Genomic DNA, 22,838 nt, shown 5'->3' on the forward strand with positions numbered 1-22,838 from the left:
TCCTAGTTTTTAATTCAGTCAGCCAGCATTCAGGACTTATTGAGCAGACCTGTCCTCTCAGAATTGTTCTGGAGCTCATCATCCATTATGCCCCCCCAACCAAACATCTTCCTATTGCTGCAAACATTGGGGTTCCACAAAACCTGCTGATACCTCTGCTTTTTTGTGGATGGTGCTATTTCAGTACCATGAAGGATCCACACTCTTTCCAATTTGCAACGGAGACTTTCCAATCCACTTCCAATTAAACAAAGTAAAGCAAATATTCAGGTTTATGTGGAGGGGAAATAATTAAAAAGGCTGGAAAGAGGCCCTTCACAGCATTCAAAGAAACTGAGCTCTTTTGATTCTCAAACTGGACTTCCATTATGACAATTTTAAATACAGTATTTGAAATACTTGGGGGTGGTGCATTTTGGGAATCACTTGAAGAAGATATTATTCTTTCCTGTCAGCATTTAACACACAAGAACAATGGCTAATTCTTTACTAAAAAGCTTCATCAAGAAGCATCATACAGGAACACTAAGCAATGGACTACACAACACTTTAGCTTTCTCACCTGACAGCTCTGATCTTTTTCTCTGTGGCTATATGGTAAGGTCCTTTTCTAAGGTGCCAATCACAATGTTGCAGCCTATTTACTGAATGCAGCCAATCTATTTCTACTTTTTTGATTTTTAGGACAAGATAAGAATACCCAATGATAATTCAGAAGTAGGATTGTGCATTACAACACTGGCTTGGGGGTGGCAATCTTACTTTATGTGAGAAGCAAGAAGTGCAAGGAAAGAGGTATCAGTTAGGTAATGTAATGGATGGGTGGGCTGCTCTCTTTCCAGAAAAAGAAGGCCTGAACTTACTGATTTTGAGACTGCCTTCTGCTTTATTTCACTCCTCTGTTGTTCAGCCTCACAAAAACAGGCAACAGAGCACTTCTGACTAGGTTGAATTTCTGCTACATTACAGTGCACTGGCATACTTAGCAATAAGTAAGTGTAATACTTAGCAGCAATATCTAAGTCAAAACATTGTTGCTAAAGTTGCCCTGCTTAATATTGCAATGATTTGTGGCTGTCTTGTTTCCCCTTGACTGAAGAATTGTAATAGGTCAGCATGAAATAACTAGATGTACAGAAAAGCTGCCTCTCTCGCATTTCAAGGAGGAAGTGGTTGCTGCATCAATGCACTCACTGCAAACCCACTCACTCCATTTCCTATCAATATGCCTAATACAGATCCAGACCACACTAATGTCACAACAGACTTCCATGCACTTGATAACAGTAACCAATGGACAACATTTTATTTGCCGCAGCCTAAAGCATTGGCTTCACTTTAAAACAGCAGTGTGTTCTTGTGAAAGCCATTCCAGCTACTACTTGTATTGCTATAGGTTAAGGCAGATAAAGAAGACCAAAAGCATAAAGTGTTTTTCATGCATAGGGCTGGGAAAGAATTTCTGTGTTTAGCTTTAAGACAATAAGTCACACTATACGAAACAGGTAAGGAGAGTTTGTCCATATGTTAAGACTGGAGGGGTTTCATACTGTAAACTTTGGTAATGCTACCAAAAATATCTTTTAAATCAATTTTCTCAAAGATCAGCAGTGCAGAAGGATTTACATTTAATGTTGTGAAGTCTACCATGGATACCAAACTCTGAAAGGCATGTAGGCAACATTTGAGGTTATTTAGCTATTATGAAGCACAATGAGAGAATTGCCTGGATCCCTGCTTTTAAGCACTGTGAAAAAATGTGCAATTTAAAGAAGCACCAGATAAATCTTTAAGATTGATTATTCCCTCTTTCTTACCAGTCTTTCAGATTTATCTGGACATATTTTTGTTCTGTATTCCACTATCTCTATCAGTAAATGAAACAAACAAGAAAGACTGTACTCTTTTACTTTACAAGGTTTGAACTCAAATAATCAAGCAAAAAGTCCCAAACTACGACCAAACTTTTCCTCCAGGTTAGATCAGGTCCAGCTCTACTGGAACAAAAGACTTAAGACAAAGATTGGCAAGGGCCAATTATAAACACATATTGAAGGTTATGAAGGTCTGGTTTGGCCAAAGAATAATTAATATGTTAATACATATGCAAGCTACATACAGCTCCTTTGTTCATATAATAAATTAACAAACTTGGATGTAGTCAACCATATCTTGTTCTTATGTCCCAATGAAGATCAATGACTAGTGGCTTCTAAAGAACCAAGGACACTAAAGCCTACTGGAGACTGAAGTTAACTTTATACAGTGATCTCATACTTTAGGCAATTATCTCACTTTACCCTTGGTCAGTATATTCTAGATACTTTGAAGTATGCTTTCCCTAAGTCCAAGCCAGTTATGCAAATAGGTAAGGTATTATGAGAGTTTAAGTCCAAAACATCTAGAGGACATCAGGTTGAGGAAGACTCTTTTAGCTTCTCTAGAAGCTATTAGCCAAACCTCCTTGATTCAGAAGTAACAGGAATCTCTGGTTCACTACAATTTCTCCCTCCCTCCCGCTTGTGTACTTTTCCTAAAATTCCAAATCAGGTCTATTAAATGCATACAGCAATAATCAGAAATAAATGTCAAACATTTGCGGATCTTATGTTATAGTGCTAATCCTGTCATATTCTACCAAACCAGAGTAGCTGCATTCTACCAGTTTCATAGCTTTAGGGCTAGAGATAATTTAAATGGCATTAAGACTGGCTTCTCTAGCTATCCATTAAGTTAAAACAAACCAACATGGGCTAGTATATCACTCCCACATTTTACATTCAAAAGATACTTAGAAGATTTTTCTAGTGACAGGACTGCTGTGTTCAGGACAGCATCCATCTGAGCCAGCATAAACAACTGTGTTAAATTTTCTTTTCAGCAAGTTTAGTATCACAAACAGCAGGATGCCCAAACACTAGTTTAGGAGTTGCTACAGATGAGTCAGAACTCTTGAGCTGACCTTTGGTCAGTAGCCAAGGACAGCAGTTTATTAAGTGGCAATACAGAAACCTTTCTCTGACAGAGAAGGGCCCTGACCTAATTCTAGTCATGCAGAAGTACAAGTAGTCCTTAGTGAGACCAAACACCTTGTTCTGGAAATGTACACACATCAGCTGTACGTGTGAAAGCCTGCCTACATACAGACTTCTTTGCCAGATGGAGACAGAAGTAACTGGGCAACCATAGCAATAAAATTTCATTTTCAACACCCTTACTAGCTAGCCAGTCATTTTTCTCTTATTCATCAATTCCAGGAAAACCAACATAGTTTTGGCATATTAAAAACTAACAAGGTTTAATCTGGTGCAAGTCTTCATGCACTGCAGCCAGTTAGATTGCATTCTATAGAAAGCTAACGGCAGATTAAAATTTCTGTTTTTAAGTTACCACACTACTGACTAGGATGTTTAACTCCTCTGGAAGTTCATTTTTCTGTGACTATCTAGTCATGTAAAGTTCAAAATGACAGAATAAATGCACTATTTCTGAGTGAATTCCTTCAGGGTTACAGACAAAGAATTTAGGCACTGAAATATTTTCTGTTTTCCTGAACCCACCTTGAGTCTACATTTAATAAAATTAGTTATTTGAGTGCTCTTTCATGACAGTATGCCAATTCCAATCCTGCTGGTGTTGTTCAATATTTCTATAAATGACAGCATGACAACACTAGACATGATCTAATACTTCTGCACTTACACAGAGCATAAGTGGGCAACTACACACTCTTTCTGCAAACAGCTAACAGTTCCAGAGCATATAGCCCACATGAGAGAGCAAAGGGATTTACAGACTTTACTGCGGACTGTCATACTACAAGCCTTAAAAAAGGCAGAAAAGGCAAATTGGCACAGGGCGGTCTCCTGGACTGATCAGTACTGCATGGCTAAGCTAGATCATGTGGGGCCAGTGTATAACTAATATGTCCATCACTGGATCTGCAAAAGCAAGCACCTCTGCAGACACCTTCCTTCTGCCAGCGTGGGATGCTCTGCCCTTCCTGGGGGAGGCCACTCTTCCACCTAGCTGGCCTCTTCATTCCTCCTGAGCAGGAGTAATCAGCACAAAAGATTGGTCTGTGTCACTGACCATTCAGCTGGGACAGATAGTAGAGATTCCACTGTTATGAATGTACATTCAGATCCTACAAGTGTAGACTGCTCCTGAGATGATTCTTGGGAGTTCCTTGTAAATATACACAAGGCTGGAGACTCTCCATGTACCATGGTTAGGATCTGACTCGTGTCCTTTCTTGCCAAAAGTAGGAATTACTAAAAAGTACATATTTTTAATAAACATTCAAACAAACAGAATGAAGCTACGCATCTCACTTTCTGACCCAATCTTGAGACACAGAGGTTAAAATCCTGCAGTATATCACCACTACAGTAGCCCCATTGAATTAGTGGGGATTTGGCAAATCAACTTTCATAAATTCCACTGATTCAATGGGCCTATACTCTAGTTTCAGCCAAAGATAAAAGCTCTGTGGCAGTTAGGGAGAACTTAGTATACCTACTACAAATGAATTGTGCTGTCAAAGACAGCTTATCTAGACTGGAAGAATTATTGAGCAGCAAAGGCCATGTTATATGGTATATATCTCAGCAAAACAGTAATCTATAGCTAGGAATAATTCTGGATCTTAGGTGAGTCAGTTGTGCAGGTGGACTTTCATCAAGGATCAATCTTTTAATCGCTTACCATCATAGTAGAATTTGACATTTTCAGGCAAAGGTTCATATGGTGGTGCAAACACAGGACCTTTGTGTTCCAAGAACTTCCACTTAATACCTTCAGGATAACGTTCTTCCTCCCACCTTTAAAAAAGGGAAAAGAAAAACCTAAGTGGCAATCCAGGCATTGTCACATATATGCAAGACCAAAAAAATACTGCCATATCTTTCAATGTAAACAACCTAAAAAGTTTATTATTCTACCAAGATTTACACAAATTAATATTATGAGAATCCATTTTTGCTTCACTTTAATATAGAAACATGTGTATTCACCTCCAAGTGAGGTCTTTTTACAACATTAATTATAAAAGACAACTACCGGTATATTATTGTAACATTGTTACTTCAACATAACATTTATTTTGCTTTTATCTCAGTATTCCTTATATTTCTTATTTTTATACATTCCTTTCAGATATTATTGAAACACTTCACATGGCTCAAAGAATAAACCTAGGAAGCAATTTGCAGGAATTCAATGACTGTCACTGGATTAATAGGTACAAAAGGGAGAAATTAGCCTTGACACAGACAAATGATAACCATTCATATTTCTATTAATGAGTCAAATCTAAAATGGGCCTAAAACATTACAAGACTATTATGGTGCCATAATAATAATAATAATAATAATAATAATAATAATAATAATAATAATAATAATAATAATAATAATAATAATAATAATAATAATAATAATAATAATTTATTGTCATTGTAAGTATATACACAGTATACCCATACAACGAAATTCACAGACACCCAGAGACCATATCTGAATCAGTCAGATTCAGATTTTCAGGTATTCCATGACTGAAATCCCACTGCTTAGCAAGCTGCAACTAGAGCAGGTCCATTCTATCAGTGGAATTTATGGAGAAGCTGATTCATCAAATTTCAACTGATTGAACGGGCCTGCTCTAGTTATGACTTACTATGTTAAGCAACAGGATTTCAGCCATTGGATGTTTCTGGCTGTTACCATTTGAAAAAAAGTATGAAATAATAATGTTATCAATGTATTTGCGAAGGCTTTCACGGCTGGGATCTAATGGTTGTTGTGGGTTTTTCGGGCTCTTTGGCCACATTCTAAAGGTTGTTCTTCCTAACGTTTCGCTAGTCTCTGAAGATGCCGGCCACAGATTCCCTTGACATGTAACCAAGAACAGCATTTTCTGTTCAGGCATTCAGCTTTACAGTGCCTCTGCAGATCTTTGATCTGAAACAAAAGAAGTCTGCAGGACTTGCAGATGGTGAAATGGAAGATGGAGCTTATATACACACCCATCTCCACCATCCTTTGAACCCTATATACACTTATGCTGAACACCTGAATAGGCCCCAACCAACAACTGGCTTGCACATTTTATTTTAAGCCCATAATCTAGAATGAAATGAGAAAAGGAGCTGCCTGTTAATCTTTTAAAAAATATATGTTTTTCCAGAGCTGTATCAGTGAATGTGAAAAGGATCTTGTATCTATCTGTCTCATATAGTTCAGATGAGATGCTAGAATTCAAGGAACTACAAGATGCTGCACTGCTGCATATATGAAAGCCTGATGGAGGCTAAATGAGCTTGCCATCACCCCACTGCACAATTCTAGGCAGAAACAGATTCTGAAGGTCACTTATACATTCTGTAATGGCAAACTACCAAGCGAACAGACAGTGGAAAGTTACCATCAACCCTTGCTCCTTAGGATGTGTATGTGTGAGATATAATCATAAAATATTGCATGCACATATAACAGGAGGCAGCCTATGCCATGTTTGAGATCAAGGGGGAAACAACTGTGGAATTCCTTTCCACAGAAAAATGGGCCATGAAAGTGCTCAGTTTGCAAGATCATGTTTTTACTAGGGATGCAATTCCATGCTAATTTTCTCCTTGCATGGGACAACAAGAAACTGCAACATTCTTCTCCTTGACAGTGAGGAATTTCCTGACATTTTTATTGAATCTGGAAATCAGTGAAAATGCCTTTTATGCACTGGTGAGAATTATGTTTTGTTGCACCCTTTTTGCTTAAAATCACACTGTTTGACACTAAAAATTGTGCTCATTGAAAATTTGTCAGAAATAGGGCGACTGCTGTTTTGTTCAATATTCTGAAGCAGTGGATAGTTGCTTTTTATGTTTGTAACTATCAGTCATTCTTTGCTCACTGTGTGCATGGGGAAAGGCTCACGCACATGTTGCTTCTTAAAGAGAAAGGTTATTAGAGAAGTTTGACATAAGTAACAGGGAATGGGGCCAGGAGCTTTTTATGTCAGATGGAACAGAGATGTTCCTTTCCAAGATTTCTCATCCTAGTCATAGTCCTCTAAACTGAGAAAAATAAGCAATGTTATTAGTATGTCATTCATTAATAATTTTCACCAGAAAAATTTATGCAGTCACCTCAATACAGAAATTGGAATTTGAGAATTGAGAAGGCTAAGGAGCAAACTTCGAGTACAAAATCAAGAATGACTATCAAATGTTAAGGCAGATTCTCTCCCATTAAGTAGGAGAGAATACAAAGACGGGAAGAAGCTGATTGGAACTATGATTAGGTTGAATATGATTCACAGAACTTGCAGGTTTTCACTTATTAGATTCATCAACTAACCTTTTTCTTGGCTGATATTGGCACAGGCCAAGTTCAAATTTGAGTTAGGCTGGGGGAGGGGTGAGTAACAAATATGACACTCTTCACAATCCCAGTCAACATCGATCTGAATCTTTCAAAAAGAGATGAGATTCTTCCTCCTGCCTTTCCTAATCATCAGACCACTGGTTGCAAGAAGTATGGAGAGTGAGAGTGTAAGGTGAAGGTTTGTTATTCTGCTGTGAATATTTTCATAGCCATCCATATGGCAGCACTTGCAGAGAAAACTGAATTCCATGAAATCCCATAATTACTAAATTGTAATCAGTGATGCCACAACTCACACATACAATGTTTTTGTAGAACAATGTTCATCTTAGCGTATCAGAGTAATAGTAAATAAAAGCAAACTAAACATACTGACCTTCAATCTAAAAATGAAATACAAGTTACTTCAATGCCTCAAACTGTTCCATAATATGCCAATCATTTCTAATTCCTTGACTAACCAATGGACTAAAAGGTTAACCAAACAAATGCTTAACTAGCCAGAAAATACAGTGGCTTTTATACTGTATTTCCCCAAAAATAAGATAGGGTCTTATAATAATTTTTGCTCCAAAAAACGCATTGGGGCTTATTTTCAGGAGATTTTTTTCGTTTAACAATCTGTATTTATTCAAATACAGTCATGTCATCTTCTTCTGGTTGCTGCACAATGGTGGAGGGCAGGCTTCACTTAACTGGGGCTTATTTTTGGGGTAGGGCTTATAATATGAGCATCCTGAAAAATCATACTAGGGTTTATTTTCAGGTTAGGTCTTATTTTCAGGGAAACAGGGTACTCTGAAAGCACAAGAACTCTGATAATAGTTGAAAAGTAAGTACCAAAACAAATTTGTGGGTTAGATTTACTGTTTCACAGTAATGGTACTCTGCTCAAAGAAGGAAGGGGATAATGCTGTAGAAGACTGACAGGACCTCCAGAACACAGAGAAGTAGCACAAGAGGGAGGCTGCATTAGAAAATTGACAAAGAAAGCCTTTCCCTCCCTCTTCCACCATACAGTTCTTAACTTGGACCTTAGTCACGCCTTTAAAAAGAGCAAGTTTTCAAGGGACACTCTGGATTCAACCCTTTATCAATCGTTTTTATGATGTAAGAAAGCAGCATATCACCAGTCAGAATACTGGAAGGGCAGATGTTACCATTTCCATTTCTGCTCCTCTTCTTTTTTTGTTTTTTTCTTCTTCATTTCTCCTACAGGAGATTTCTTATCTTTGCTCTTAATTTTCTTGGGCTTGCTGTCCTACAGAGAAATTAATGCAGATATGCTGTGGTTATACATTTAAGAACAAATAAGCTATGTAAGAGTAATTCACACTATGCCTTGAACAGAGCTCTCAGGCTGAAGAGAAAGTGTCATTTGTCTAAATCAAAGCACTTTAGTTTTTTATGCATGACAGGGACAGAGGAGATGTTATTGTCAATTACACACTGTCGTGGTGGGAGATCAGATAATAGCCGTCTCCAACTTATGGCAACCCTATAAATGAGTGAATTCCAAAATGACCTAAACAGCTCTGTTCAGCTCTTAAAACTCAAGTGGAGTCAATCCATTTTATATCTGATCTTCCTCTTTTCCTTCTGCCTTCAACTTCTCCCAGCAGTACTGTCTTTTCCAGAGAATCTGGCCTTCTCATGATGTGCCCAAAGTAGGACAAGCTCAGTTTCATAAAGTTATGGCTTGATTTGCTCTAGGACTCATTTGTTCATCTTTCTGGCAGCTAATAGTATCTTCAAAGCTCTCCTCCAGCATTATATTTCAAAAAAATCATTTTTTCCCTGTCAGTTTTCTTTACTGTCCATATCTTGATCATAAGTGACATATCCTTACATTTTATGATCTTTTTTGTAATTCATGCACTGCTGTCCCTTCAAGTGTCAGTCTTCTCTTGATTTATTGACTACAATTGTCTGTTTGGATTGATGGCTGAAATAGGGTGCACCAAAATCTCTAACAAGTTCAATTTCTTTATTTGGTGCTATAACACACCCAGAAGCTAATCTGGATGCACTTTCAGCTATTAAGAAATACACTAGAAAGGAATGTATCTTGTATCTATGGTATTCATCTGGGTTGCCCCTCTGGATAGCACATGGAGACAGTTTTGCAGTACCTCTGATCCTTCCTAAAGGGGCAAGCTCAGAAGAGGTAGGTAGGTAGTTTTTCCCTATCTTGTTTAAAAGGACATTCAGCCTCTGTGAGAGATGGAATTTGGGGCTCAGTGTTGTCAATGTGCTGGCAACAATCAAATCTATCACTCCTCTCTAACTAAATCCAAGAAAGCTGTTCTGACCCTAAACCCATCCCCAGCATCAGGAACAGACTGGATAAGGGTGAGCAAATTGAAACTTAATCCAGACAAGACAGAGACGTTCAGGATCAGTTCAAAGCCAGGTTAGGGGATCTAGATTCAGTCTGTGTTAGATGAGGTTACACTCCCACTAAAAATAGATTTGCAGCTTGTGTAGTTCTGGATTCAATTCCAAGTCTGGATGTACACATTACAGTGGTAGCCAGAAATGCCTTAAAGCTTGTGCACCAGCTGTGCTGGGTCCTCACAGTGCCTGATCTGGCTATACTGAGATACTGGAGGGGGAATGCAGCCCACATACTGCTTATCTTTGCTGAAGAAAAGTGAAGTATTCTTTATCCATGAGTTCTTGCATAATCTATTACCATCCAATGCCTCCAAAAACAATATAAAGTAAGTACCTCTTCTTCTTCTTGTTTCCGCTTCTTTGATTTTTTGATATCTTCAGTTTTGATCTTTTTGGGTTTGTAGTCAATACTGAAATAGAAGTGCAGACAAACTTTTTTTCCCATTCCTAACAACAAACACACATCTCTGTCTACATCTATACAACATATCAATGTTTAGAAATTTACTATGCCCTCATTTCCAAACCATTTCCCAAAGTGCTTGTTTTCATTACATAATATATGCATCATATAAGTGCACTCCTTGACTTGAAGGATGTTATTTTTAACGACATTTCTTCCTAATATTGAGAAACTCACTAACATTATTTCCCAATGTTTGCTGATAAACAGCAGGTTCTCCATTTGTGCTGAATTCTATAATAGTATTCCACACACAGCCAAAAGTATGATTGAGTTCATGCTATTCATTCTCTTCATGACAATACTGTGAATTTTTTTAAAATCTTGCTTTATACAAATGCTTGTCAGCTTTACAAGGCTTTATGCAACTCAGACACAGAAACACCCAAATGTTTTAAAAAGTGAAGCCCAAACTCCTATGTGGCCCATCTGCCACAAGGATAATTAGAAGAAGTTGGTGTTCTCTACTTTTCACTGGCAGATTACCACTAACGAAGGAGTTTGTGCTTTACAATTTCAGATTTCATGTAGCTGTACTAGCTACTCACTCATCATCTTCTCTGGGTCTTTTTAGAGGCTTATAGTCTTCTTTGTAATAACCATCATCGTCCATTTCTTCCTTAATACGTGGTGGACTAAAGAAAGGAGAAAATAAGAAATACTTAAAAACACGAAAATCTAGGTTATAGCCTGAAGCTTGAAATCAAACTTACAACTTTTAAACATTTATTTAGGACTCCCTCGTTATCCCTCTCCACCTAGAGTGGAATGGGATTTGTGACATTCAGAGAGTTTCAATTAACTTGGAAACATGATGTATTTGTTTTTCTGCAGCAATTTAGTGCATTAAAGATGAAGTCCTCATCTTTACTTCACTAAATGTCCACATTTCTCTAGTGCTCCCCTATTGGGAAGCTCAGATACAAAGAGAGAAAGAAGTGAAAACGAAGTCCCCAAAAGACACAGGATATTGTTATTAGATATTGAGAGTTTAACTAATTCAAAATCTCTGACCACTCCCATACAACATCAGTTCCAAGTTAATATAACTTCACTCCCCTTAAAATATTCATATCCTGGCTACTGGGATAGTGCATAATGATGCACTTTATTGTACTTTACACTGAAGTTATGAATATAATTATGAATTATGCTCTAACAATCTGATCTATAGCAAAAATAGGAAAAATCACCAACTATTTTATTTCAGATAATTTGTATTCCATCCCTCTATGGAAAGCTTGCTCAAAGTTTTTCACAGTATCTAAAAAAGTTTTTTAAAAAGGTATGTGAACGAGGATGAGAAGTAGACACAATATATTAAGATAAATGACAGAGCTGTGTACAAGAGTAAGATTTATTGATCTATTTTTATTGTTTGGATATTTATAAAAGATCCAGAAAGATAGCAGTGTTTATCTAGATTTAAATTCATGCAAATAGGAGGGGCTCTGCTGTACTTCCCCAAAATAATCCTTGCAGCAGCCTTATGTAGAAGGCCAGCAGAAATGGAGTGTGTTGCACTGCAGGGTGAGGTGGGGATGCCCTCTATTGTGGTGAAGAGTGAGTGACAGAGGTATCTTCAACACACTCTTCCATCAGTAGAAAATGAATTGGATCCAATTCCATGTACTGTATTTTTCCATGTATAATACAATACTTTTATCTAAAATCTTTAGACTAAAAATTGAGGGTCATCTTATACACAGAAGCAAGGTGGGGAAAGGGATCAAAGCACAGCAGGATTGCAACCATTTGATCCTGCAGCCCTTTCATCACTGCTTTTCCCCTCCACTTCCTAAGATCACTGCTTCCCCCCTCCACTTCCGCAGCCCTTTGATCCTGCTTTCATGGGGCTTAGGAAGTGGAGGGGGAAAGCAGCAATTAAGTTTTCTAATTTGGGGTTAGAAAAGTGGGGGTTGTTTTATACATTGGGTCATCTTATACACCAGGGCTTCCCAACACCTGGTTTGCAGCCCCATGCCATGTGAAGGCCCTCCCTTCGTGCATGCACATAAGTGAGCGCTGTGTCTTCTTGCATGGACCCCGTTCCCCCCAACCGATCCACAGTGTCAAATGGTTGGGGACCACTGTTATACACAGAAATATACGGTAATTAAACTGTCTCTGTATATTTTATATTTAGCATTCAATGTGCTAAATGGCAAATAATCATGATTTTAAAATGTAATTGTCTCTTAAATTATTTTAACATTCACAAAAATCTCACCCGTGCTCTTGAAACTTAACAAAAATATTAACATCCCAGCTTGCTAAACATTGCTTGGCGTTGTTAAATTGCTATGGGATAGCTACACAATGTGCAAGAGCAATTATTATTCAACTACTCAGTGGTTTAGCTATCTGGCTGAGGAACCAGAAGTTGCAAGTGCAATTGATTCCCCAATGTGCCTCCTTAACAGCTGCTGAACTCTGTGATCCACAGGGTCCCTTCCAGCTCTACAGATCTAAGATGGTGATTATTATTAACACAAGAGTCTTGTGGAGCTGACAGACATATAGTGGCTGAAATCCCTTGTGCAGTTATGCACAGTGCAACTTCTTATGACAAACTACTCCAAGTTAAGAAACCTCCAGACATTATCTGTTACACAAAGTCATGAGACTTGATGTGCAACAGATAATGCCTATAAGGATTTCTTAATTAAAGTGTGTGTGAGAGAAATGGGGGAGAGGAAAGATCTATTTGGCTCTTGGAGGCTTGGGCCAACAATGGGTATTAGTGTGTCACCTTTATTGTTAGCAGTATGCCTTTATACATCATATGCTGAACAATGACAAGCTTTCCACAGACACATGGTTCCCAACCATGAGTAACCCAAGTGTTCTCGGACTGCAATTCCCAGAAACCTTCACCATCAGCTGGGCTGGCTAGGGTTTCTAGGACTTGAAGTCCAAGAACAATGAGCAACCCAAGACTGGGAACCACTAATATAGACTAGGTGTCCCTAGTCCCCAGTCCCTGTGCCGGGCTGAGCTGCAGAGACAGATCTCTGCCCCCCCCGCACACCCTCCCGGCCCCTGCACAGCCCTTTCATGCCTGCGTGTAAGAAAGTGCCCCCTGCTCCTTCGCACCTGAGTGCACGTGAGCGCGGGGGGGGGGGGGTGCCCCGCCTTCCCCAACTGGTATGTGAAATTAAAAAGGTTGGGGACCACTGTCATAGACAACTGACTGGCCATAGTAACTGAATTAGAGAGATCTGAAATACAGCATGGGTATTATTTGTGTCCTAGAGACTAAATATAAGGGTCCTTTTTCAGATTTTCTCACCTTTATTCTCCTCCACAACAGCATTATAGAGAAAATAATCCTTTGAAATTATACAATACGGAGGTGAAGGAACCTTTTCCCCCCCTCCACTCTTAATTGAAGGAACAATTCTAGTGTGACCCCAATGTTTCTGATTTATATGAGAGTTTGGGATCACAAAGGAACCAGCTTTAGAAGTTCATGTTATTTTCTAATTTAGATTTATTCAAGCATCACAATCAAAATGTTTAAGTCCCCACTGTGTTTAAGTTCAAAAGAAATAATGTATTTGACCATTATTAAAACAATCACACTGTAATAAATGACAATGTTCTCTCAATGTAACTTCTTCAGCTTTCATTTTAGCATATTTTCAAAAAAACATCCATGCCAGTCTACTAGCAATAGGGAAGGTTCCCTAAAACCCCAGATTCTCCAGCAAAGGAAATTTTGTTTCCTTTCTGGTATGGTAACAAAATTCAAACTAAATATAAAACAAATTTTCTGTATTACAAAAACCTCTACTTGCATACCTGGAGAAGCCATTTTCTTTTTCCTTCTTTATTTTCACTTCACCAGAAGATGATTTAATCTGAAAGACAGAAGTGAGAGCTGGTCACTTGCTATAAAAAGCACTGTTAGATCATTCCTGTGCATTCAAATGCAACTGACACAGAATCTTGGATTAGGAGCAAGTGCACCTCCAATTCAGTGTACTAGGCCACTCCTGAACATGTGAATTGTCCCACAGAGCCTCCATCTAAATCTCCTCAAGACACTTCCCTTCCTGCCTAGTCAGAGCTGCAGACTTTGCTACCAATGACTGAGCATGCATATTCAAAGCTTGTTTGAACTAATAAACCTTTGTAATTATGCACTTTGCTCAGACAACAGCAGCTGTGGTAGATAAACTACTGAGTTTGTCTACCACAGTCTATCCATCCTTCTACTGTAAAGCTGTCCATGATGTATTTCCACATTTGTTCCAGTGTATATAACACCCTGCACAAAATTGCCTGTAGTATCCCTTCAACAGAACATAATTTGAGCCCTGATATTTTGTCTGTTGCTGCTATTATGTTTAACATGACATTTATTGCCAAAACCCATTATGATAGTTGGTCAGAGATTCATGATGATGTCATCTGAAATGCATAATGGCATGGGTCTTATCCTCCTGGCCTTGAGCTTCTTTCCCAACTGAACATCTGATTTGACGAGAAGGTTAACAGCTCAAATCATGAAAAAATGCAGCTGCTCTTCCATCTTTGTCGACAGCAAAAGTACAGTTCCAAGTAGTAACATCCATACCAACATCCTGTACCTTTTCTTCCTTTCGTTTCTCCTTGTCTCTATCTTTGTGTTTGTCTTTGTGTTTGTCATGTTTTTCTGAACTGCCATCTTTGTGTTTGGTTTTCTCCTTCTCTTTGTGTTTCTTTTCCGAGGAATCTTTGTGCTCACTGTAAGATACAAGAGTCATTTCAAAAAAGAGACAGCTGGAATATGACAGCTACCAAGAACTACGTGGACTAATTTCAAACCATAGAAAATTCAGTGGAGTAAATTTTTTATATTTAATTTTTTTAGTATCCACTGAATTAATATGGAAAAATAAATGAGCAATTGCTATAAACTTTTTTGGGTTTTGAGAGGAAATTACAGTGACAAAGTTCGGCTGCTTCACAGACACCAAAAAATGCACCAACTATTTCATTTCACTTGAAGAATTTCAACAATGTACATCCCTTGATCAAACCACCTTTACTTTAGTAAGATTCTGGTATGTATGCTTACTGCATTTCTATCGTCCACAACACTACCACTGAAGGAGATACAAAGACAGCAAGGAATCATAACATCCAACAACCATCTAATAATAATTTAATGATAAAGTGTTTTTTTTAATAAACCAGCATAAAAATTGAGTCAGACATTTTGTTACCAAACCAGTCCCTTAGAAAAGGCAATTGAGCTGAGGAGCCCTGAATATTCACTGATGAAAGCCTTTTAATGGTGACTAGGTATTGTTTTGTGGTTGCTGCTGTTTTTTAAAATCATTTTAACCTGTGTCGCTTTTGTGTGGTTTTAATGCAGTAACTTAATAGTGTGTGAATATTGTTACTATATTTTTAAATATTTAGTTTGAGAACAGTCCTTACTGAATATACTGGACCTAACCTCCAAGTGAGCACACACACACACCCTTTCTGTTTAAAAAGGAATTTCAAATATGCTGAACATCAGCCTTTCACAGCACAAATCAGAGTCACAGCTTTCAGATTTCAAGCTACTGTAAATGCTAGGACTCAAATCTGCTAAGTCATTTCACAGCATTTTAGGTAACTGTTCAGCCATTCTGTATTGAGGGATTAATAGATCACTTCACTGGTTATTTTGCTGGACATGAGTTAATTAACACAGATATTAACAATTGTATCTGCTTATATACTTACAGTTTTTTGAGGAATTATCCTCACTGCATATGAAGTGAAGTGGCCACCAACGAGAGACCTTCCATTCAGTTGAAGGGTAGCATTTTATTACTCTGCTTATAATCTTTATTGGACAAGGTGGACAACCTCTGTAGGCTGTGGAGGTAAATTCTTTGGAATTCCCCTCCCACTTCCACTATGACTACTTTGGCTGGAAGCTGGGTATGTGTACCATGCTTACAAAGCAAAAAGAGCTTCCAGGGAGTTTACAGGTAGGCCTTGCTCTGGATGAGGAGACCAAGAAAAAAGGGATGGGGAGTAAGACTGTCACTACAATAGCATATTCACTCCCGGGGGGTTGGGAGCCATAAAAATGGAGTCAAGTACATACGGTGTGCAGACGGCCTCCAATCCCTAACATAGCACAAGAGGTGAGGGGGGCGACCACAGAGATGACCCTCCATACCAGCTTTCATAGCGGGTTTCACCTGGTGTGTCCTTTCATAAGTCTTTCTATTTATATTTTAACGGGTTTTCTTTTTAAGTGTTCTGGGAATATGAATGAAAGGAAAGATAGCATAAAATACTTCTTGTAAGTGAATAAAGTGGTACAACAGGCCTTGGCCAAGCCTTACTTCTTACCATCGGTATACCATACTTGGAGCAGGAAGGAGTAGATATTACTTAGATCTGATAAAGAGAAAATAGCATCTCACTTATACACCCTCCTTCAACTGTTGAAGAGAAGCCTATTTCCCATTAATAATTGAGTTAAACCACCACCAACAGGAGTCATGCATTTACAGATTACAGTGATAATAAACTCCTGAAAATATGATGTATCTAAGGTTGCCTGCTAAAGGATTCAAGGTTCACATATGGGCCATACATACTGTAGGGAACTGCACTGTATTAGGCATGTGACAAGAGCAGCTTGGTTTTGGAAAGTCAACTGCATTCTGCTATAGATTTCCTTTGTTCATTATTGTGACTCCCTTCTCCACACCTGACTCTGCAAGTTAAAATATTCTGAACTCTCCTGTCATTCTTCTTGTTAACAGTACCATCTGTTTAGCAGGATGAGATTCTAAACTGTCAGAAACCCTTTTTTACATAAGTTATTCCCTCATCAACCTGGAGAACTTAGAATTTCTGCTGCTGAGGCATGCAACACAATGGCATCAAAAACAAAGTGAGAATTTGTTATTTTTAAAAAACTGATTGTGATGCTCAGGACTGTGTATAAAACACAACTGCACTGTTAATATTAGCCTTAAAACTACACTGTCAGGTAAGTTAAGGAAACAATAAAACACCCAAAGTGATTCACGTCTGAATGAGGATTAATTTTTATTTGTGACTGGTTTTATCATCAAACATAGTTGGGTAGTCTAGAATAAATGAAAATGCATTCTCTAACCGAAAAAGTCAGTGGACTACTTTCAAAGGCGATTCAGCATTACAAGTTGTTGTATTTCAAGAGAAAAATAAAATTTAAAAACCCTGTTTCTTTGATGATATTTCAACCAGATTACAACCAGACCTATGTATTTTGAAGCTGTAATAGGACTCAGATTAAAAGTGGCTCCTCTTGGTCTATCCATATAAATGTAAAGGTTCCCCTTGACATTTAGTCCAGTTGTGTCTCTAGGGCGCGGTGCTCATTCTTGTCTCCAAGCCGTAGAGCCAGCGTTTGTCCACAGACAGTTTCCGTGGTCTCATGGACAGTGCGACTAGACACGGAACGCCATTACCTTCCCACTGTAGTGGTACCTATTTATCTACTTGCATTTACATGCTTTCGAACTGCTAGGTTGGCAGGAGCTCGGGCAAGCGACAGGAGCTCACTCTGACATGTGGATTCGATCTTACAACTGCTGGTCTTCTGACCTTGCAGCACAGAGGCTTCTGCAATTTAACCCGCAGCGCCACCACGTCCCACTCTATCCATATAAGTATGCTTAAATCAGAGGTGGGATTCAGCAGGTTCGCACCTATTCTATAGAACCGGTTCCTAAATGTACTATTGGTTCTTAGAACCGTTTGCTGGCCTGAGAATGAAGGAGGAGGGGCCAGGTGACCAGCGACAAGCGGGGGGGGGGAAGGGGCCACAATTAGCTGCATCCTTTCCCGTGCCACACTGAGCCATCTGAGGTGGGGTGGGGGTGAGAGAGATAGAGCCCTGGAAAGAGCAGAGGCATCATTGGGGGGAAAGGGGGGGGAGGATGACTCCTTGAGGGGGGTGATTGACAAGGCATGAGGGCAGGACACAGAGGGAAAAAGTTTTGGAGTGAGACCGCTTCAGTCAAACACCCAACCGTCCTCGTTTTACTATGATTTTTTTCAAGTTAAAGGTACCACATAAGACTGTTGCTCTGCCTAGAAACAGTTTTTTAAAAAAAATCTTAGAGAATATCCAATGCATGAACCGGTGACGGTCTCACTGATCCACGCAAGCAAGGTATGCAATAGAAAAGTCACTCACACCACAAAGAGATCGAACCTCCAAGCCTCATTTAGAATAACAAAGAACATTTTCTACTGCCCCAAAACTGACAATTTCGGGAGACAAATGGCACACATATGGCCCACTCTGTTAGAAGGAGGAAGACAGCTATCAGTATTTTAACACTAGTAAGATTTACTATTCTTGAAGGCCATATATCCAGGTCCAAGAAAGGAAAACACATAAACACATCAATAGATAAGGGGAATCGAAACTCTTCTCTTGGAAGCGGCCACCGAGGGTGAGTGTGGGAGGTGGAGCCTGCCAGGGCTCTGAGGGAAGCCATCATCACCACCAGCGCCTCCACCAACAACAACAACAACACCCCTCAAAGCGACTGCCGAGAAGCAGTGGGTCCGGGGTGGAGGGGAAAGATGGGGGAGGAGGAGATCTCAGAGGAGTCAGTAACTGAAGGACTGATTGAGGTGGTGGGGTTGAGGTGGAGTGGTGACAGATTGAAAAGAGACCATACCTTCCAAGCCAGAAGGAAGCGGGGGGGGGGGGAAATAACTCCACAACAGGTGCAAAAAGGCGGCCTCCATGTAACAACAAACAGGGCTATCAGTCATTTCAGGAGCAGGAAAGGGGAGGGAAGCAATTTTTGCTGGTGAGCTATAGGGTGAAATACGAGGTAAAGGGAAGGAGAGATGTGTCAGTTCTCTGTCAAACTTGGTCATAAGCACCCACTGTGAGATGTGTGTTTGTTTGGCACATGCCCATGGTGAGGGTAACAGCAGCGGTATGCCCAAACAGATACACTGTTTGTGCATGCCGCTGGGAGACCACTGTGGAAAATCCCACTGTCCTGAGCATTTATTTATTTATTTATTTATTTATTTATTTATTTATTTATTTATTTATCTATCTATCTATCTATCTATCTATCTATCTATCTATCTATCTATCTATCTATCTATCTATCTATCTATCTATCTATCAGTCATTAGGACATAGAACCTGTTGTTAATTTATTTGAATCCCACCACTGGCTTAAATAGTGTTCTGAGTGTGGAAGACAGGAGATGAGTGAGAACGAATTTCATTTTCACTGTTCCACATAATATGTTACATTAATTTTTTCCTGCAGGCAAAGAATATGATAGGGAGGGAATAAATATAGAAGGATTTAAAGTGCAGCAAGTTTTATAGAATGTACAGCTAAAGAGCCAATGTTCCCAATATAGGTCCTGATTTACAGTTGTCCCCAATAGTACAGCTAAATATAATACCAAACAAAATTCAATCAACAGAGGTTCATACAGTGGGGTTTATATCTGTACATCTATCTTCTCTACTAGAAAGGAAAATTTCAGCCAGACAGGGGATACTAATATTTACCTTGAGCTTCCTATTTCAAAACTTTTGTTATAAACCTATAGAACATGACAATTATTTTAAGAGCTACTTTATTAGCCCTGCTGTTTTAAAAGGTGAGTGATACAGAGGCTGAGCTCAAACTGAGTAGCGCAAGTAAACCATGATTACTACCTTGTAGAACTAAAATGAACTGTTTATTTAAAAGTAACTTATACAGTGGTGCTTCACTTAGCGAGTGCTTCGCTATGCGATGAATTCGCATAGCGAGGGGGTCTGGGCCATCGCTGGAGCGTTCGCTCAGCGATGGCCCCCATGGCGATTTTTCGCTTTGCGATGATCGCTAAGCGATTCGCTTAGCGATCTTCGCAAAACGAAGCGGGGGAGAACAGCTGATCGGCGGTTCCAAAATGGCCGCCGGAAGGTCCGCGCCGCATTTTCGCGCCCTGCCCTTGCTTACCGAGGGCGCGAAAATGGCGGCGCTATGGAAGAAACATCGCTTAACGGTGAGTTTTCAAGCCATAGGAACGCATTGAACGAAGTTCAATGTTTTTCTATGGCTTTTTTAGTCCCGTTTAGCGATGTTTTCGCATAGCGAAGGTTAATCCGGAACGGATTAACCTCGCTATGCGAGGCACCACTGTACTGTATTTCTATCCTGCCCTTCCATTAAGGATGGGCCCATGGTGACTTGCAAACATTATTAAAAACAAAACAGAAATAAATTGAACAATATTCTATTATCACCATACCCAACAGATTGAAATAAATACAATTCATACAATACAAGTACTTTTGTCATTACATTTCTTCCCAGCTAATGGCTGGGGGTGGCATTTGTGATACATTCAGCAACACAGCTTTCTTATAAAAGTTCAACTACTCTGATTCAGGTATATTCTTTATAGGCAACACAAAGGGTTAAGTTACTGGGGATTTCATTGTTTCAAAACTCTCATGAATTCCAGAAATGTATTAAAGCAGGGGTGGGTACCCTATATTCTATAACCTGCAGGCAACTCATCTCCCAGTGAAGTTGGATGCCCACCCAGTCTTGATATCCTTTTCAATGAGTTCCCTTCCCCCCTAAAAAAAGGTAACAGGATAAGGAATCCAGTTTAACTAGGGACTTCCTCTTTAAAGTGTTGAAAGGGGTGTCACTGATAGTTCTGCTAGCCCCTAAGGAAGTCAAAGTGTGAGCAAAACAACTCAAAACATGATGTCACTTCAAGATATCAGGAGCTCCTTAAAGCGGAAGTAGGGAAGAGGGAGCTGTTCAAATAGTGTGAGTATACAGTGGTACCTCGCACAGCAAGGTTACTCTGTTCTGGATTAACCCTCGCTGTGTGAAAGCCTCGCTGTACGGATCAAAAAAAGCCATTGGAACGCATTAAACAGCGTTTAATGCGTTCCAAATGGTCAAAAACTCACCGTACAGCGATGCTTTTCCGGGTCCGGCAGCCATTTTCGCGCCCTCGGTAAGCGAGGGGAGGGCGCGAAAACGCTGCGCGCAGCCATTTCGGCTGCAGCGAGACCGCGGATCAGCTGGTCGGCGGGTCAAAAATGGCCTCCGGAACAGCCGAAATGGCCGCGCACAGCGTTTTCGTGCCCTCCCCCTCGTTTACCTTCGCTCTGCAATTTTCGCCCTATGTGAGCACCGTTTTGCGATCGCATTTGCGATCGCAAAACCAGCCTCGTAGAGCGGATTCATCGCTCTACGAGGCGGCCGTTGTGCGAGGCACCACTGTATGTACAGTATGAATGATTTAGTTGAATACTACTGGTACGCTGATGATCTGATTCCAAAATATCTCCTGTATGAAGAATTAGTGCAAGGAAATTGCCCCAGAGCGAGACCATAGATGCGATAGGAGATTTGCAAGCGGGATCTGAAGGACTTAGGAATGGACCTCAACAGATGGGAAACCCTGACATTTGAGCGTTCAGCATGGACGCAGGTGGTGCATGATGGCCTCTCCCAATTTGAAGAGACCCTTGTCCAGCAGGCCGAGGCAAAGAGGAAGTCACAAAAGCAGCAAAACCAGGGAGCTGGACAGGGGACAGATCGGATTTGTCTTCAGTGTGGAAGGGATTGTCACTCTTGAATTGGCCTCCTCAGCCACACTAGACGCTGTCCTCCATACAGAGCACATTACCATAGTCTTTCGAGACTGAAGGATGCTTACTGGTATGCAAGCTTGATATCCTTCCCTAGAAGTGATGTAGCCCTCTAATCAAACAGAAGCATGCCACTATCACTCGTACAGCATAATTAACCAGTATTTTAAGTGCTTTTGCAATTTTTAAAAACAACTATAACTTACAGGTACAGATTGAACACGAGACACATGCACCAGTTTGCTATGACACCCATATAACTTTCATTTAGCGCAATCTTCCCCAATCTGGCTTCTTTCAATAAGCTTTGTTTAGAATTCCAATTACTGTTAAATCAACCATGCTATCGGGGACTGATAGCAGCTTAGATGGGCCAAAGTTGGGAAAAGGAAGAGAACAGCATCCAAATTTTAGACTGCAGTGTTGCACCTGCTTTCCTACATGTACTGGACTGAATGGAACTTTTGATTAGACATTTATAGATCAGCTCTATTAAAACCTTTATGTTCTATCTTGAACTAGTAATTTTAACACCATTTAATATATGAAACTTGGACTTATTTCTAAAATGTCTGCACACAGCCCCCCCCCCGTGATGCACACCCACTGACCCATAATTCACCGACTTATTGTGCATGTAACTCTTCAAAAAAGAGAAGTTTCTTATTTATCTCAAAAATGCATCTTCTACAAAAATTTAGTTCCCCATTATTTTGATACCTAATAACACTTCAAACATAGTTGTCTAAAAGTGTATCTTTTAAATTACCTTTTTGTGACTTTTTTAAAAATAGAAGTGATACTTCTTCCATACGAGCCTGCCCGTCCTCTAAGATCAGGCCAGGAGGCCCTTCTGAAGGTGCCATCCCTGAAAGAGGTGAGGGGGATGGCATGTCGAAATAGAGCCTTCTCGGTTGTTGCCCCCCAACTTTGGAATGCCCTCCCTAGAGAGAT

General features: G+C 39.7%; 1 protein-coding gene across 1 annotated transcript in view; it reads right to left on the reverse strand.

The window, feature by feature from the left end:
• Window positions 1-22,838, reverse strand: part of TOP1 (DNA topoisomerase I) — an 82,625-nt gene that overhangs the window by 20,880 nt on the left and 38,907 nt on the right. The window contains exons 4-9 of the mRNA XM_020789227.3: window positions 14,839-14,974; window positions 14,048-14,106; window positions 10,792-10,878; window positions 10,115-10,190; window positions 8,544-8,644; window positions 4,708-4,823 (exon numbers count right to left, since the gene is read on the reverse strand). Of these exons, the coding sequence (XP_020644886.3) occupies window positions 4,708-4,823; window positions 8,544-8,644; window positions 10,115-10,190; window positions 10,792-10,878; window positions 14,048-14,106; window positions 14,839-14,974 (575 nt within the window). The remainder of the gene's footprint in view (window positions 1-4,707; window positions 4,824-8,543; window positions 8,645-10,114; window positions 10,191-10,791; window positions 10,879-14,047; window positions 14,107-14,838; window positions 14,975-22,838) is intronic.

The sequence above is a fragment of the Pogona vitticeps genome, chromosome 4 (genome assembly GCF_051106095.1).
Source record: "Pogona vitticeps strain Pit_001003342236 chromosome 4, PviZW2.1, whole genome shotgun sequence".
Classification (NCBI taxonomy): Eukaryota; Metazoa; Chordata; class Lepidosauria; order Squamata; family Agamidae; genus Pogona; species Pogona vitticeps.